Here is a 15,973-nt window from a genome sequence, read left to right as displayed (position 1 = left end):
AGATGATCAGTTCTAGAGGACTGGGTTTGAGTGGCAGGATACCATTGAATATAGGAATGAAAAGTGAGCAACCTGTGGGTGTTACAGACAGTTGAGTCCATCTCCACCTGCGTTCAGCGAGCTTTTGTGCCCCCCAAACCTGAAGCCAGTATGAGATAATTAAATACACGTGTTTCTGATATGTTAACTCACTGCTCATCAAGCTGGTTCTGCCAGAAGTTGGGACAGCCAAGCAAATTCTGTCTTCTGTTTATTTGAAAATGGACGTTACAGTACTTTCCTGAACTGAGAACTCAGATTTTACAATATTAAGCAAGAGATAAACCTCCAGTTCTCTCATTTAAAGACAAGTAGATTAGATTTTAATTATTGATGTTCTCTGCTTAGGCCTGTGTTATTCTTTATTAATGAAATGAAGCAAACACATGAACAGCAAGATGACCCAAAATGGGCTTTTCCCCTTTATGCTAAATACATTTCCGATCCCAAATGATGTATTACCAGAAACTTTTCTGTTGATGAAACTTAAGCTCAGTCAAAAAAAAGAAAATAATAGAGGATTATGGATGAGTTTGAATTAATGTCAGGTATGATGGGGTTTTCCACAGTAAACAGACTAATGAAAACTTGATTGGTTTCGGTCAAAAATCTGAGGAAACAAAACAACTTTTATAGTACCACAATTAAAAACAAAGCATCTACTGGGGACCAACTATGGATGAATTCCAGAAGAAATCTTTGAACTAAATATTTAAGAGGAAGATGTTTATTTGGGCACACTTACAGCAATTAGTTCAGATGGTGTAGTCCGGCTAACAATCTGCCTGCATGTCTTTTTCGTTTTGATTATTTTTTGAGCAAAAAGTAGTAACTGGAGTTTCTCCCTGCCTCCCTCCCCCTATCTGTGCATGTCTGTTTCTTGTCTTTATTTTATATTTTCCTCTTTAAAAAAATTCTTCCACTGGAACTATTACCGAGGTGGTAAAGAAAAAAAAATAATAAAGGTATTTCTTTCATTTGAGTTTTATTGATTCTTGAGTCCACAAGCAGCCCATCTGATAACATCTCATATTGTCCAACTGTTATTGTCCAAAGAAGAATGGTAAAGGCCTTTTTAACTTAAAAAATAAATGTGATAGGACTTCTCTGGTGGTCCATTAGTTGAGATTCTGAGCTTCACTGTGGAAGGGGGTGGGGTGTTCAATCTCTGGTGGGGAAGTTCCGCAGGCTGCATGGTGTGGCAAAAAAAAAGGGGGGGGTATACTCTAAACACTATAATAAAAAATACAGAAACAACACAAAGGGAAAGTCAAGCATTATTACAGGAATATACATTTTTTAGAAGGAAATCTTTGTATGAGCTATGGCTGACAGCTTCATTAATTTTTTCCTCAAACTAGCAGTGGCCTTAAGGAAATCCAGGCCAAAAATCAATGTTTTACACTTTTGGAAACTTGACAAACTGATTCTAAAATGTATAAGGAAGTGCATAAGAGCAAAAAATAGCCAAGACACACTTAATGAAAAAGAACAAGCTGAGAAAATTTCCCTACCAGATATCAAGACCTTTCATAAAGCTATAGTAATTAAGATCTGGGTAAATACAGTACAAGGGCAGCCAGAGACCAGTGGAGGACAATCACAAGCCCACAAACACCTCTCCATACAGGGGCACATGACATACGGTTATCGCAGATCAGTGAGGGAGTGGGTGGGCTTTTTATCCATTTGAGACTCTCTACTCAAAACACACACAAAGAAATAAGCTCCCAGTGGATTAAATATTTAAATGTGAAGGCACAAATCACTGAATAATGATGATGCAACAAAAAGAACTGTTCAAATAAGAAAGGGGTTCTTAAAACACGAGGTACAAGTCACATAAGATTGATAATTTCCATTTTAATGTTGTCAAACTTAAGAACTTCCATTCACCAAGACCATAAAGCAAATGTAAAACTGAGCCACAATGTGCAAGAGGATATTTATGCCACATAACAGTATGTATGTGTACATGCATGTACATGTTTATACATATTCTTAAAAATATGAAACCATCTACCCTACAGAAAAAAAAAAATAGGTAAAAGGCTTGAATAGGCTTTTAGAAAAAAAGGGTGAAACAATGGAAACCTCATTAGTAATCAGGATAATGCGAACTAAAATCCTATTCCTACAGCCACCAAATTGGCAAAAAATTAAAGTCTGACAAAAATACCAACTACTAATGAGTATGTAATGTTTTCGAGTTTCTTAGATACCTTAGAAAACTCAAGATCCTTTTAAAAACAGATTGGCATTATGAAGTTCAACATGCACCTATTCTTTAACCCAGGAATTCTGCTCCTAGGTAAATACCATCACATATATGCAGCAAGAAATAAAAGTAACATTTATAATGGTATTCATTTCTAATGTACAAACAGCTAGAAAAAAAATCAGTATCTATAAATAATAATTGTTTTTCTATTCCTCAATAGGAATACACCAAACAACATGCACTGACAAGGAAAAACACCAAGGCATTGTTGAGTCAAACATTTTACAATAAAAGTAACAAAGAAGACATACAGATGGCCAACAGACACATGAAAAGATGCTTAACATCTTTTAGATGTTAGAGAAATGAAATTAATTAGAGAAACAAAAATAAAAACTACAGTGAGGTATCACTTAGTGGGTATCACTTCACAGCAGTCAGAATGGCCATCAGAAAGTCTACAAATAACAAATTCTGGAGAAGGTGTAGGGAAAAGAAAATCTTCCTGTTCTGTTGATAAGAATGTAAATTGGTACAACCACTGTGAAAAACAGTATGGAATTTTCTTAAAAAGCTAACAATAGAGCTACCATGTGATCCTGCAATCCCACTTCTGGGAAGATAGCTGGAAAAGATGAAAACTCGAATTCAAAAAGATACACGTACCCCAATATTCATAGCAGCACTATCTACAATAACCGAGACATGGAAGCTAAGTATCTATCGACATGGATTCTTCACAGAGCTAGAACAAATAATTTCACAATTTGTATGGAAATACAAAAAACTCAAATAGCCAAAGCTATCTTGAGAAAGAAGAATGGAACTGGAAGAATCAACCTACCTGACTTCAGGCTCTACTACAAAGCCACAGTCATCAAGACAGTATGGTACTGGCACAAAGACAGAAATGTCAATCAATGGAACAAAATAGAAAGCCCAGAGATAAATCCACGCACATATGGACACCTTATCTTTGACAAAGGAGGCAAGAATATACAATGGATTAAAGACAATCTCTTTAACAAGTTGTGCTGGGAAAACTGGTCAACCGCTTGTAAAAGAATGAAACTAGAGCACTTTCTAACACCATACACAAAAATAAGCTCAAAATGGATTAAAGATCTAAACGTAAGACCAGAAACTATAAAACTCCTAGAGGAGAACATAGGCAAAACACTCACCGACATATATCACAGCAGGATCCTCTATGACCCACCTCCCAGAATATCGGAAATAAAAGCAAAAATAAACAAATGGGACCTAATTAAACTTAAAAGCTTCTGCACAACAAAGGAAACTATTAGCAAGGTGAAAAGGCAGCCTTCAGAATGGGAGAAAATAATAGCAAATGAAGCAACTGACAAACAACTAATCTCAAAAATATACAAGCAACTCCTACAGCTCAACTCCAGAAAAATAAACGACCCAATCAAAAAATGGGCCAAAGAACTAAATAGACATTTCTCCAAAGAAGACATACAGATGGCTAACAAACACATGAAAAGATGCTCAACATCACTCATTATCAGAAAAATGCAAATCAAAACCACTATCAGGTACCATTTCACGCCAGTCAGAATGGCTGCGATCCAAAAGTCTACAAGCAATAAATGCTGGAGAGGGTGTGGAGAAAAGGGAACCCTCTTACACTGTTGGTGGGAATGCAAACTAGTACAGTCACTATGGAGAACAGTGGGGAGATTCCTTAAAAAACTGGACATAGAACTGCCCTATGATCCAGCAATCCCACTGCTAGGCATACACACTGAGGAAACCAGAATTGAAAGAGACACGAGTCCCCCAATGTTCATCGCAGCACTGTTTATAATAGCCAGGACATGGAAGCAACCTAGATGTCCATCAGCAGATGAATGGCTAAGAAAGCTGTGGTACATATACACAATGGAGTATTACTCAGCCATTAAAAAGAATACATTTGAATCAGTTCTAATGAGGTGGATGAAACTGGAGCCTATTATACAGAGTGAAGTAAGCCAGAAAGAAAAACACCAATACAATATACTAACGCATATATATGGAATTTAGAAAGGCGGTAACAATAACCCTGTATACAAGACAGCAAAAGAGACACTGATGTATAGAACATTCTTTTGGACTCTGTGGGAGAGGGAGAGGTTGGGATGATTTGGGAGAATGGCATTGAAATACGTATAATATCATATATGGAATGAGTCGCCAGTCCAGGTTCGATGCACAATACTGGATGCTTGGGGCTGGTGCACTGGGATGACCCAGAGGGATGGTATGGGGAGGGAGGAGGGAGGAGGGTTCAGGATGGGGAACACATGTATACCTGTGGCGGATTCATTTCGATATTTGGCAAAACCAATACAATAGTGTAAAGTTTAAAAATAAAATAAAATAAAAATTAAAAATAAATAAATAAATAAAAGACCATGACTCTTACAATCACACAGGACAGAGTGGTTAATATTAATGAAGAAGATGAATGAACCAGGCCAAGGCAGCTGAGACTGTTCAATATTTGCAATTCTATAGTTAATTTGTTAACAAGTTTAATTAATTTGGTGAATAAGTGAGCTGTGGGCAAGTCACTTGTTAGTCCTCTGAAACCAATTTGCCTTGAAATTATTGAGATGTTTAACTGACTTAACTGAAACTAAGAGGACAAAGCTGAAACACTTTGCATCACAACAGAAGCTTCACTAAAATGATCTGATGTACCCTGAGCCCTATATCCTGAAAAGAAGATGAACAAAGCACACTAACCCTTGTTGCCTGGTCCAGAAAGCCTCCTGAATGAGATGGGACCAACCAAGGAACTTTGTCTGATTCGGCTGCTGCTGTCACCTTCCATATTACTTCTGCAAAAACATAACAGCTATACCCGTGACTGATTCCCCTAAGTGGGTAGAAATCCAAAATAATATTCATTTCTTTATTGTACCAACTAAGAGACTGAGAGTATTTCTTACAGGAAATATGTTATCATCATTTAAAAAAAAAAAAAGATTTGGTACACATGTACAATGGAACATTAGTCAGACATAAAAAAAGAACTAATGTCATTGGCCAGGCCATGGATGAACCCAGGTATTATTATACTAAGTGAAGTAAGCCAAAGACAAATATCATCTGATATCACATAAATGTAGAATCCAAAAAAGAGCACAAATGAACTTATTTACAAAACATAAATAGACTCAAATATAGAAAACAAACTTATGGTTACTAAAGGGGAAAGAGGGGAAAGGAAGGGATGATTTAGGAGTATGGGATTGACAGACACATACTATGTGTAAATAGTTAAGGACTTACTGTATAACACAGGGAACTATATTCAATATCTCTGTAATAACCTATAATGGAAAAGAATCTGAGTTATACAAAAACATATATTCATGTGTGTATAACAATCATTTTGCTCTATACCTGAAACTAACACAATACTGTAAATCAACTATAGTTCAATAAAAAAATCACAAGTCAATGAAAACTATGTGGAGTATGATTCCATTCATACAAGGCTTAACAAATAGCCAAACAATATCCTTATTTAGGAAAGCATAACCAGGTGCTATAATGATAAAGAAAAGCAAGGAATGATTATCACAAGCCAGTACAGTGGTTTGCTCTGAACAGAGGGTAGAAATAAAGGTTCTATTGGGGAGGGGACCATCAGGGGAGTCTTAAAGGTACTGGCAATAGTCTACTTCTTTATCTAGGGTAATACTTTTATTTCTTATCATTATTATTGTTATTGGCCACACCACACACCTTGTGAAATCCTAGTTCCCCGACCAGGGAGCAAACCCAGGTCCCAGCAGTGAAAGCACAAAGTTCCATCCTCTGAATCATCAGGAGGATCAACCGCCTCCACTCTCAATATTTTTATGTTTAAATAATATGTTTTATTATATACACACACATTTCAAAGTCAAAACATGAATGAATGACTACACTCAGACTATATTATATCTATGTGGCTAAATCTCACCCTCATCCATCAAAAAAAAAAAATTCACTAGGTGTTGGTTTCCTTTCTAAGTATTTGTAGAGTCTAGAGAAGACTTGATCACAGATAGCACCAATCATCCTTTGGGGAATTACTGTTTTGTTATTCGTTAATGTCAATCTGCATACAGGAAAAGGATAAGACCGAATGCTTCACAAACTGACTCTTCCGAGGAGGGACTCGGACAACTTCATTATGAACAAGTCCACTTTCATTTAGAGGCTGAGCAAGAATGAATGAGGGTGACATTAATCCCTGTCAGTGGCACTATCTCCTCCCAAGCCCCTAACCTTATCCGGGAAACCCGAGATATCTCTGTAAAAACAAACTGCCAACACAAACCCTAGTACAGCCCCTTAAAATTGCATCAAACACTTCACTTCTCACTTGCTTCGTTTCCCTAGTAACAACCTACCTTGGCTTCTCAACTACTTGGCTGCCTGTTCATCATCTGTCAGTTCTAGTTTATGATTCAAAACATTTCCAGGTGGGCTGCTAGCTTTAGGAAGGGATTTGGACTTAATTTCTGCTTTGGCCAGTAATCCAACTCCTTCCTTTCACTGGCTGGGCCATTTTCATCCAAACCTGGTAGCATCAGCTGGCATGCACCTTGCTTCTTTCCAGAATCTTGCCAACCCAACCCCCAGGCATAAGTCCATGACCTTCTGCTGTTACATCCATCTTAAATTCACCTTCATCTGCAATTATCCATTTCTTCTTGGCTCTGGCATAGGCAGCAAGTATAATTATTCCCTACACCACCACCAGTTTGACACCTCTGAAGATCGTCTTGCTGACCTCATCTTTAAATGATCTTTATGAGTGAGATTTCTCAGGAGTTCAAACTACCCCTCTGTCCTAGAGCATAAGATATATCTATGTCATATTCTCCTGCCCATCACTGTAGAGTTGAAGTGGGGCTAGCAAAGGCTGGGAGAACAGAGGGACCCAGAAGGCACAAACTTGGGAAAAGTCCACATGAGTGGGCCTGGTCATCAAGGTATCAAGCTGCAGGCCAAGTGGATACGTTGGCAGCAGGGAACACAACACAACACAATGATGAACAGCAGCCACCAAATCTCAGGATTGGGCAGGTTCAACTTGGGAAGCAGATCACCTAAGAAGTTCAAAAAACCTCCTCCACTCTCTCATTTGTTCTGCCTGGTTAACTTCTACCCTCATCTTTTCAGATCTCAGATTAACCACCATCTCCCTCTATAAAGTCCCTGCCCTTCTGGACTAATTGACTCTAGTCTGAGCTCCAATACATAACATCCTCCACTCCCTCTATAATAACATTGTTGTCGTTCAGTAACTAAGTCGTGTCCAACTCTTTGCAACTCCATGGACTGTAGCATGCCAGGCTTCCCTGACCTCCACTATCTCCCAAAGTTTGCTCAAATTCATGTCCATTGAGTCAGTAATGCTATCTAACTATCTCATTTTGTCGCCCCCTTCTCCTGACCTCAATCTTTCCCAGCATCAGGGTCTTTTCCAATGAGTTGGCTTTTCACAACAATGGGCCAAAATATTGGAGATTCAGCATCAGCATCAGTTCTTTCAATGAATATTTAGAACTTATTTCCTTTAAAACTGACTGATTTGATCTCCTTGCAGTCCAAAGGACTCTCAAGAGTCTTCTCCAGCACCACAGTTCAAAAGCATCAACTCTTCGGTGCTCAACCTTCTTTCTGGTCCAACTCTCACATCTGTACATGTTAACATGGTTAGTTTTTCTCTTGCCCTTGTTAGAAAGATAAGCTCCCATTAGGAGTCAGCATCATCTGGCACAGTACCTGACCCATGCAAAATACAGTAGGAAAAAATAATAAGTCTTCTTGAATAAATGAATCCTTTAAAGGGCTGAAATGGAGAGCTGGGACGGAAGGCCAAGGAATCGCAGTCCTAGAGAAACTGCGAAAACATGAGCCAGAATAAAGACTAAAGTTTAAGGGAGGGTTTACTCACAAGCAGAGTCTCTGGTACAAAGACAGGCAATGGTTCACAACCAGGTGTTGGTACTGAGTCTCCACGCTGCTGATGTAAGTCTGCTCAAATGCATTAAAAATATATGATTCCCAAATCCTAGGGTAGGGCTGATTCTTTAGAAAATGGCTGTGTCCTCAACCACAGGAAAACGGGTCCAAAGTGGTCCCTAGGAGATCTGAGCAGATAGTAAAGCTTTTCCAGGGTTATTGGTGCAAACCAAAGACCCCAGGCTGCTTAGAAAAATGAGCTCATGTGATACTACACCATCATGGATGATTCAGATCCCTTTTAACGGTGCCCAAAGAATAAATCGGGACTTCCCTGGTGGCTCAGGTGGTAAAGAATCTGCCTGTAATGCAGAAGACCCAGGTTTGATCCCTGGGTCGGGAAGATCCCCTGGAGAAGGAAATGGCAACCCACTCCAGTATTCTTGCCTGGAGAATCTCATGGACAGAAAAGCCTGGTGGGCTACAGTCCATGGGGTTGCAAAGAGTTGGACATGACTGAGATGGCTGGATGGCATCACCGACTCCATGGACATGAGTTTGAGTGAATTCTGGGAGTTGGTGATGGACAGGGAGGCCTGGCGTGCTGCGATTAATGGGGTCACAAACAGTCGGACACAACTGAGTGACTGAACTAAACTGAGCAATTAAAAGTTTCACTTTTACTTTCAAAGAATAAATTATGAAGCAGCTAACTGACCACATCTTCACTCAATTTCTGGCTTTCTCCTAACTTTGGAGCAGACAAGCATTGACAGCAATATTTCTTCCCCTCAAGGTAAGCCAGCCTTTCCTTGTGCACCCTCCCCAGGCAGTTTGAAAGAATCCTCCCGAAATCTTACAGTATCTATCCCCAGTGGCAGAAATTAAGGGAGCCTAGAAACAACCGCAATTTTTCTTTAAATGCTCCACGCAACAGACTAGGTTGAGAATAACATTGCTGTATATTTACTGTATATTAGGAATAATCTTTTCCTGATGAGAACCTGCAGTTCTCTTTGGTCTTAAGGAAGCACTGTTTTCCCACTAGGAATCCAGGAAATGTTCACAACGGGCAACAATCCAGGAAACGTGGAGAAGTAGGAGAGCAAACAAGGCTCCCATGTCAACTGGCCGACAGACCCACTGCTTAGGGTTTTCTGCTCAGTAGTTGTAAAAGTATGAACAAACATAAAAGTTGATTTCAAATAAGTCCCCTTCTACCATCATAGAGCATCTCTGGAAAGAGACACAAAAATACTGCCAACAGTAGTTGCCACTAAGGACAGAATCAAGGAGGCCAGGGGATGTGAGTTTGAAGGAGAATCAATTTTCACTGCATACCTGTTTGTACTTTTTGAAATCTGTGTTGTAGGTAATACTTTTTAAAATCAGGAAAATTTAATTTTAAATAAAGTAAGCATCCTGCCTGTGGCTTGGCTCCACTTTGCAGTCAAGTTCATTCTTCCTGGGGTGACTCTGATAGCACGCAAGAGACTCCCTGGCACTTTGTATGTGGGTGGAGATTTCAAAGAAGGGCCTACTGCCAAGTCCAGATCCCTGTGCAATTATTACAGACACAGTGCAGACTACAGTAAAGCTGGAGAAGATGGCACAACAGCTGTTGCTTTCAGACAAGGTGGGTGTGGATGCGACTTCATCCTTTCAACTGGCTGATGTCACTGCTCTCCCAGTGTGTGCATCTTAACCTGAGTTCACTAGAAAGAACACTGACCAGATGAGCCTACATCATTGAAAATGTGAGTTATTAGAAACGCTGGCTGAAAAAGATAGTGCAAATGCCACAGTCATCAACTGTAAGACTCTAAGGTTCAGGAGGGCAGGAGCCACACCGGTTTTATTCACCACATCCCCAGTCCCTAGCATAGTTCCTAGCAGTCACAAGGCATTCAATGAGAACCTATTCAAAGAAATAAGGATATATGATAGGCAGAAAAGTATGCCCCTTTTCCATTTACCAGTTAACTTACTTGCCTAAAGACACACAGCTTAATATTGCCAGGTCTCAGACTAGAACAAGGTCTCCTGACTCCTCATGCATTGATCTTTCCATTATACAAAGCTATGGATAAACCAGCAGCAAGAGAACAATAAGGGCTCAAACCATTATCTCAAAAACAGTTAATCAGCAATTTCATACAGTTTAACCTAGAAAATGGATTTTGAAATACAACTGAAAACAAAAAGGATTCAAATATATAATTTCATTTGAAAACAATGCATATATATGTATAGCTGAAACACTTTGCTGTACAGTAGAAATTAACACAACATTGTAAATCAACTACACATCAAAAAATCTTAAAATACACAATCTCATTTTGGTCTTTCAAACATTAGACAAGTTACTCTAAAAGAATGTCTCTTCTGAATAAAGTATTTCCAGCTAACGGCCATCCTAAAAGATGTAAGGTGATCTCTCATTGTGGTTTTAATTTGCATTTCCTAATGATTAGTGATGCTAAGCAACTTTCATATACATGCTGACCATTCGCATATTTTCTTTGGAAAAATGTCTGTTCAGGTTCTTTGCCCAATTTTTACCTGGACTGTTCACTTTTTTAGTTTTGAGTTGTACAAGTTTCTTATATTGTTTGGATATTAACCCCTTATCAGATATATGGGTTGCAAATAGTTTCTCTCAACATACAGGTAGCCTTACCACTTTGTCAATGGTTTCCTTTGCTGTGCAGAGCTTTTTTATGGTCCTTGTTTATTTTTCCTTCTGTTGCTTTCCCTTTTGTGTCATATCAAAAAAAATCATTTCCAAGGCCAAGGTCAGTCTTTCCCCTTATGCTTTCGTCTAGAAGGTTTATAGCTTCAGGTGTAACATTCAAGTCATTAAGCCACTTTAAGTTCGTTTCTGTCTATGCTGTGAGGTTTAAGTGTCCACTTTCACTATTTTGCATGTGGTTATTCAGTTTTCGTGACACGGTTAATTGAACAGACTATCCTTTAGCCATTGTGTATTCCTGGTGCCCTTGTAGAAAGTTAGTTGAACATATACGTGTGGGTTTACTTCTGTTCCATTGGTCCATGTGTCTATTTTTATGTCGGTACCATATTGTTTTTTATAGCTCCATGATAAAGTTTGAGATTGAGAAGTGTGGTGCCTCCAGCTATGTTCTTCTTAGGATTTCTTTGGTTATTTAGAATCTTTTGTGATTACAGATATTTTAGAATTATTGTTTTTATTGCTGTGACAAATGCCATGATAGAAAAAAAGGCAATTCTTGTACATGGTTGATGGGAATTTAATGTGGAACAACCACTATGGAAAACAGCAAAGAGATTTCTTGAAAAATTAAAATTAGAATTACCATATGATCCAATATATAGTCAGTATATATCTCCTGGGTATATATCCAAAGAAAATGAAACCAGTACCTTGAAAAGAGGTCTACACTCCCATATTCATTGCAGCATTATTCTCAATAGCTAAGATATGAAAAAGAACCCAAACATCTGTTAATGGATGAGTAGATAAAGTAATTATGAGACAAATGTTAGTCAGCCTTTAAAAAGGAGATTCTGTCAACTGCAACAATATGGATAAACCTGGAGGACCTTATGCTAAGTGAAATAAACCAGACACAAAGAAAAAGAACCACTTCATGATCTCAATTACATGTAAAATCTGGTAAATGTTTGATTATAGAAGCAGAGAGTAGAACAGTGGTTATCAGAGGTGAGGGATATGGGGAGATGTGATCAAAGGGTACAAAGTTATAGTTATGCTAGGCTTCAGTAGTACATGAATCAAGAACCTCCAGATGTGCGGGTTTTGAAGAGGTGGAGGAACTAGAGATCAAATTGCCAACATTCGTTGGAGCATGGAGAAAGCAAAGGAGTTACAGAAAAACATCTAGTTCTACTTCCTTGACTATGGTAGAGCCTTTGAGCATATGGAACACAATAAATCATGGAAAATCCTTAAAAAGATCGGAATACTAGACTACCTTACCTGTCTCCTGAGAAATCTATATGTGGGTCAAGAAGCAATAGTTAAAACTGGATGTGGAACAATGGACTGGTTCAAAACTGGGAAAGGAGAATGTCAAAGCTACATATTGTTACCTTGCTTATGTAACTTAGATGCAGAGTGTGTGTGTGCATGTGTGTTAAGTCACTTCAGTCATGTCCAACTCTATGTGACCCTATGGACCATAGCCTCCCAGGCTCCTCTGTCCATGGGATTTTCCAAGTAAGAATACTTGATGAAGGTGAAAGAGGAAAGTGAAAAAGTTGGCTTAAAAACTCAACATTTAAAAACCTAAGATCATGGTATCTGGTCCCATCACTTCATGGCAAACAGAAGGGGAGAAAGTGTAAACAGATTTTATTTTCTTGGGCTCCAAAATCACTGTGGACCATGACTGCAGCCATGAAATTAAAAGATGCTTGCTCCTTGGAAAAAAAAGCTATGACAAACCTAGACAGTGTATTAAAAAGCAGAGACATTATTTTGCTGACAAAGGTCCGTATAGCCAAAACTATGGTTTTTCAAGTAGTCATGTATGGATATGAGAGTTGGACCATAAAGAAGACTGAGTGCCAAAGAATGGATGCTTTCAAACTGTGGTGCTAGAGAAAACTCTTGAGAATCCTTTGGACAGAAAGGAGATCAAACCAGTCAATCCTAAAGGAAATCAACCCCGAATATTCATTGGAAGGACTAATGCTGAAGCTCCAATACTTTGGCCATCTGATACAAAGAGCTGGCTGACTGGAAAAGACTGATTCTGGGCAAGATCTGGGAGGAGAAAGGGGTAGCTGAGGAGGTGATGGTTAGATAGCATCACCAACTCGAACATAAATCTGAGCAAACTCCAGCAGATAGTGGAGGTCAGAGGAGCCTGGTGTGCTGGAGTCCATGGGGTCGCAAGATTTGGACATGACTTAGCGACTAAACCACTATCACGACAACCACCCCTGTTAGAGATCTAATATACAGCACGATGACTAGAGTTAATAATACTGTATTGAATATTAGAAGTTTCCTAAGAGCACCACCACACAAACACACAAACAAGTGGTATCTTATGTGACAGGATACATAATCAGCTTGATTGTAGTAATCATTTCACTATGTATATATCATGTTATATGCCTTAAATATAAAAAATTATTTTTAAAAATGAAAATTTTTAAAATAAATGTATAATCAATCCTTACTATTGTAATATAACATTTTCAAAAGGAAATAAAATTGTTGTAATAGAAATCTTTTGTTATAAAAAATACTTCAGCTAACATGAAATGGAATAATTAGTTTACTGTAAATCAACATGAAACAGAAAAATATGTCTTTGGATATGTTACTTTATATTGGAAGCTACAAAGAAATGACTGAAAGAGAAGCTCAGTTCCTTGGACTTCCAAAAATGAGTCCCCAGAGACTAGTCCTTGGATCAAGGAAGAGCCATCCACAAAACTGCACCTTCCTTACAGTAAGACTGATAAGTCACTTTAGTCGTGTCCGACTCTGTGTGACCCCATAGATGGGAGCCCACCAGGCTCCCCCGTCCCTGGGATTCTCCAGGCAAGAACACTGGAGTGGGTTGCCATTTCCTTCTCCAATGCATGAAAGTGAAAAGTGAAAGTGAAGTCGCTCAGTCTTATCCGACTTAGCGACCCCATGGACTGCAGCCTACCAGGCTCCTCCATCCATGGGATTTTCCAGGCAAGAGTACTGGAGTGGGGTGCCATTGACCCAAACCCTATTCCTCCCTCCCTCCTCATTCAGTTGCTCAGTCGCATCCGACTCTGCGACTCCAAGGACTGCAGCATGCCAGGCTTCCCTGTCCTTCACCATCTCCCGGAGTTTGCTCAAACTGGAGTCCATTGAGTCGGTGATGCCATCCAACCATCTTATCCGCTGTTACCTGCCCTTTTCCTCCTGCCTCCCTCCACAAGCAAAGCTAAAATGCTCCTAGATGCCCTCTCACTCTGTCCTTTCCAAACTAAAGCCTATTATCACCTGGCTAATATAAATAATACATCCTTTCTCACGCCAAATTCATGCTAAAATTTAAACACATAATTAACTTGGTGATAGGAATCCTTTCACCATGCATATATGTATCAAAATCATGTTGTACACTTTAAATAGTATTTGTCAATTACACCTCAATGAAGTCCCATAAACTAGAATTTAATTTTTTTAACTGGAAATGAAGAAACACAAAAAGAGCTTGTCAACAATTTCAGGCTTTCAGTTAATTTACTGTATATCAAATCACTCAAAGCCAATTCTTTAAAATTCATTTCACAAATAATCAATCCATCAAAACCTGTTAGCTCCAGTTAGAACTCAGAGTTACCCCTCTGTCTGCCCTCCTGACTGCCCAACAGAACATGTTTGAGTGTATGTGTGTTTTGTTTTTTTGGGGGGGAGTGCTAAGGTCACTATTAGCAGGTCTTGAACAGGACACTTAAATCTCTGCCATAAGACACAGACTCTATTAACCCTCACCCATCACCCAACTGCAGATGCAGCCAAACCATCTCTGCAAATCTCAGCAAACCTGAAATTTCAGGGGGAAAAAAAGCCTCTGAAAAAAAACTACCAAAATTATTAAGCCCTTCCTGTGGGGATATTCTTCAGTTCAGTTGGTAAGTAGTGTCCAACTCTTTGCAACCCCATGGACTGCAGCATGCCAGGTTTCCCTGTCCATCACCAACTCCCAGAGCTTGCTCAAACTCATGTTCATCAAGTCATCAATGCCATCCAACCATCTCACCCTCTGTCTGTAGATATTCTTAGTGGTCACCAATTTCTAATCTCCTTTCTGTAAAGTAGACCTAGCCATTCTGCAGTTAGGAAGATGTGATGCATTCCAGCTAATGAAATGTGAAGGAAAATTACATGTATTAGTTCCAACCTGAAATCATCAGAAATCCCTACTGATTCTCCAATCCCTTCTCTTTCCCTGGCCTGTGTTCCAAACAGAGCAACTACAAGATACCAGAGTCTTCATCAGTTTCCATCCTCCATCAGCTTGGTTTCCCAAGTATCTGAGCCTTCTCAACAATCCCGGCTTGTACTGGTACCCATCATACCTGGGAAATAAACCTTTGTTATTTTAGGACACTGAGCTTTTGAGGTTTATCAGTTACTGCAGTATAGCCTAGTCTTTTTCAGCCAATAAAAAAACTAAGTAGTTAATTTAAACATGTCTTTGGGAATCAATAATTATACAATTTCAGAGGAAGGAAGAATGTGTTACTATCTCAAAGGGACAGAATCTCCCCATTGCTCCCAGCACACATTTCTCCCTCAACCCATACTGGCTGCAAGATGACTGCTTGAGACATAATAAAACTTCAAAAAAACAATCAGTTAAGTGGCAACTTGGTCAATTAATCACTGAGCAAGATAGTTTTCAGTGAATTGATGTTCAGCAACTTGACTTTCAGTTACTTGGTTGAATCCTGGAATAGGAGGCCCCTGCTGTAGGCTGATGAAAGACATTCCTGTTCTCAGGGGAAATCCTCAAAGCATAAGACAAAAGAAGCCCCTATTAGCCACAAATAGGGGGCTAATTTTAATCCTGTGTCCATCACTCCAAATTTCCTCTTTCTTGAACATACGATCTTGCCTTTGTCCAGAAGTCCAGTAACTTCAAGAGGTTCCAGAAGAACCTTTGGACAGAATTTCTGAAAAAACAAGCCCAACTTCTGGAAGACTCTTTGCCAAATGAGTTCAGAAGCAGGGGA

The 15,973-nt window shown here is 39.1% G+C and overlaps 1 protein-coding gene across 39 annotated transcripts in view; it reads right to left on the bottom strand.

Annotated features, from left to right (window-relative positions):
- Window positions 1–15,973, bottom strand: part of LOC147341587 (uncharacterized) — a 468,058-nt gene that overhangs the window by 435,137 nt on the left and 16,948 nt on the right. For 18 of the 39 annotated variants that reach the window (XR_015159152.1, XR_015159153.1, XR_015159167.1 and 15 more), the window contains 3 exons: window positions 15,223–15,316; window positions 5,564–5,604; window positions 5,015–5,109 (listed from right to left, as the gene is read on the bottom strand). The exons of 1 other annotated variant lie outside the window; for it this stretch is intronic. Coding sequence is in view for 13 of the 38 variants with exons in the window: in XM_086388284.1 (XP_086244410.1) it covers window positions 5,015–5,109; window positions 5,564–5,604; window positions 15,223–15,234 (148 nt within the window). In the remaining 25 variants the exon portion in view is untranslated. Of the gene's footprint in view, window positions 1–1,023; window positions 1,273–5,014; window positions 5,148–5,563; window positions 5,605–15,222; window positions 15,317–15,973 lie in introns of those variants that run through there. 20 more of the 39 variants (XR_015159166.1, XR_015159170.1, XR_015159162.1 and 17 more) reach the window with 7 other exon arrangements.

The sequence above is a fragment of the Bos grunniens genome, chromosome X (assembly GCF_055505025.1).
Source record: "Bos grunniens cultivar Pamir isolate PY7600 chromosome X, Bosgru_T2T1.0, whole genome shotgun sequence".
In the NCBI taxonomy this organism is placed as follows: domain Eukaryota; kingdom Metazoa; phylum Chordata; class Mammalia; order Artiodactyla; family Bovidae; genus Bos; species Bos grunniens.
Note: the sequence above shows the minus strand (reverse complement) of the source record. Positions and strands in the feature narration are given on the sequence as shown.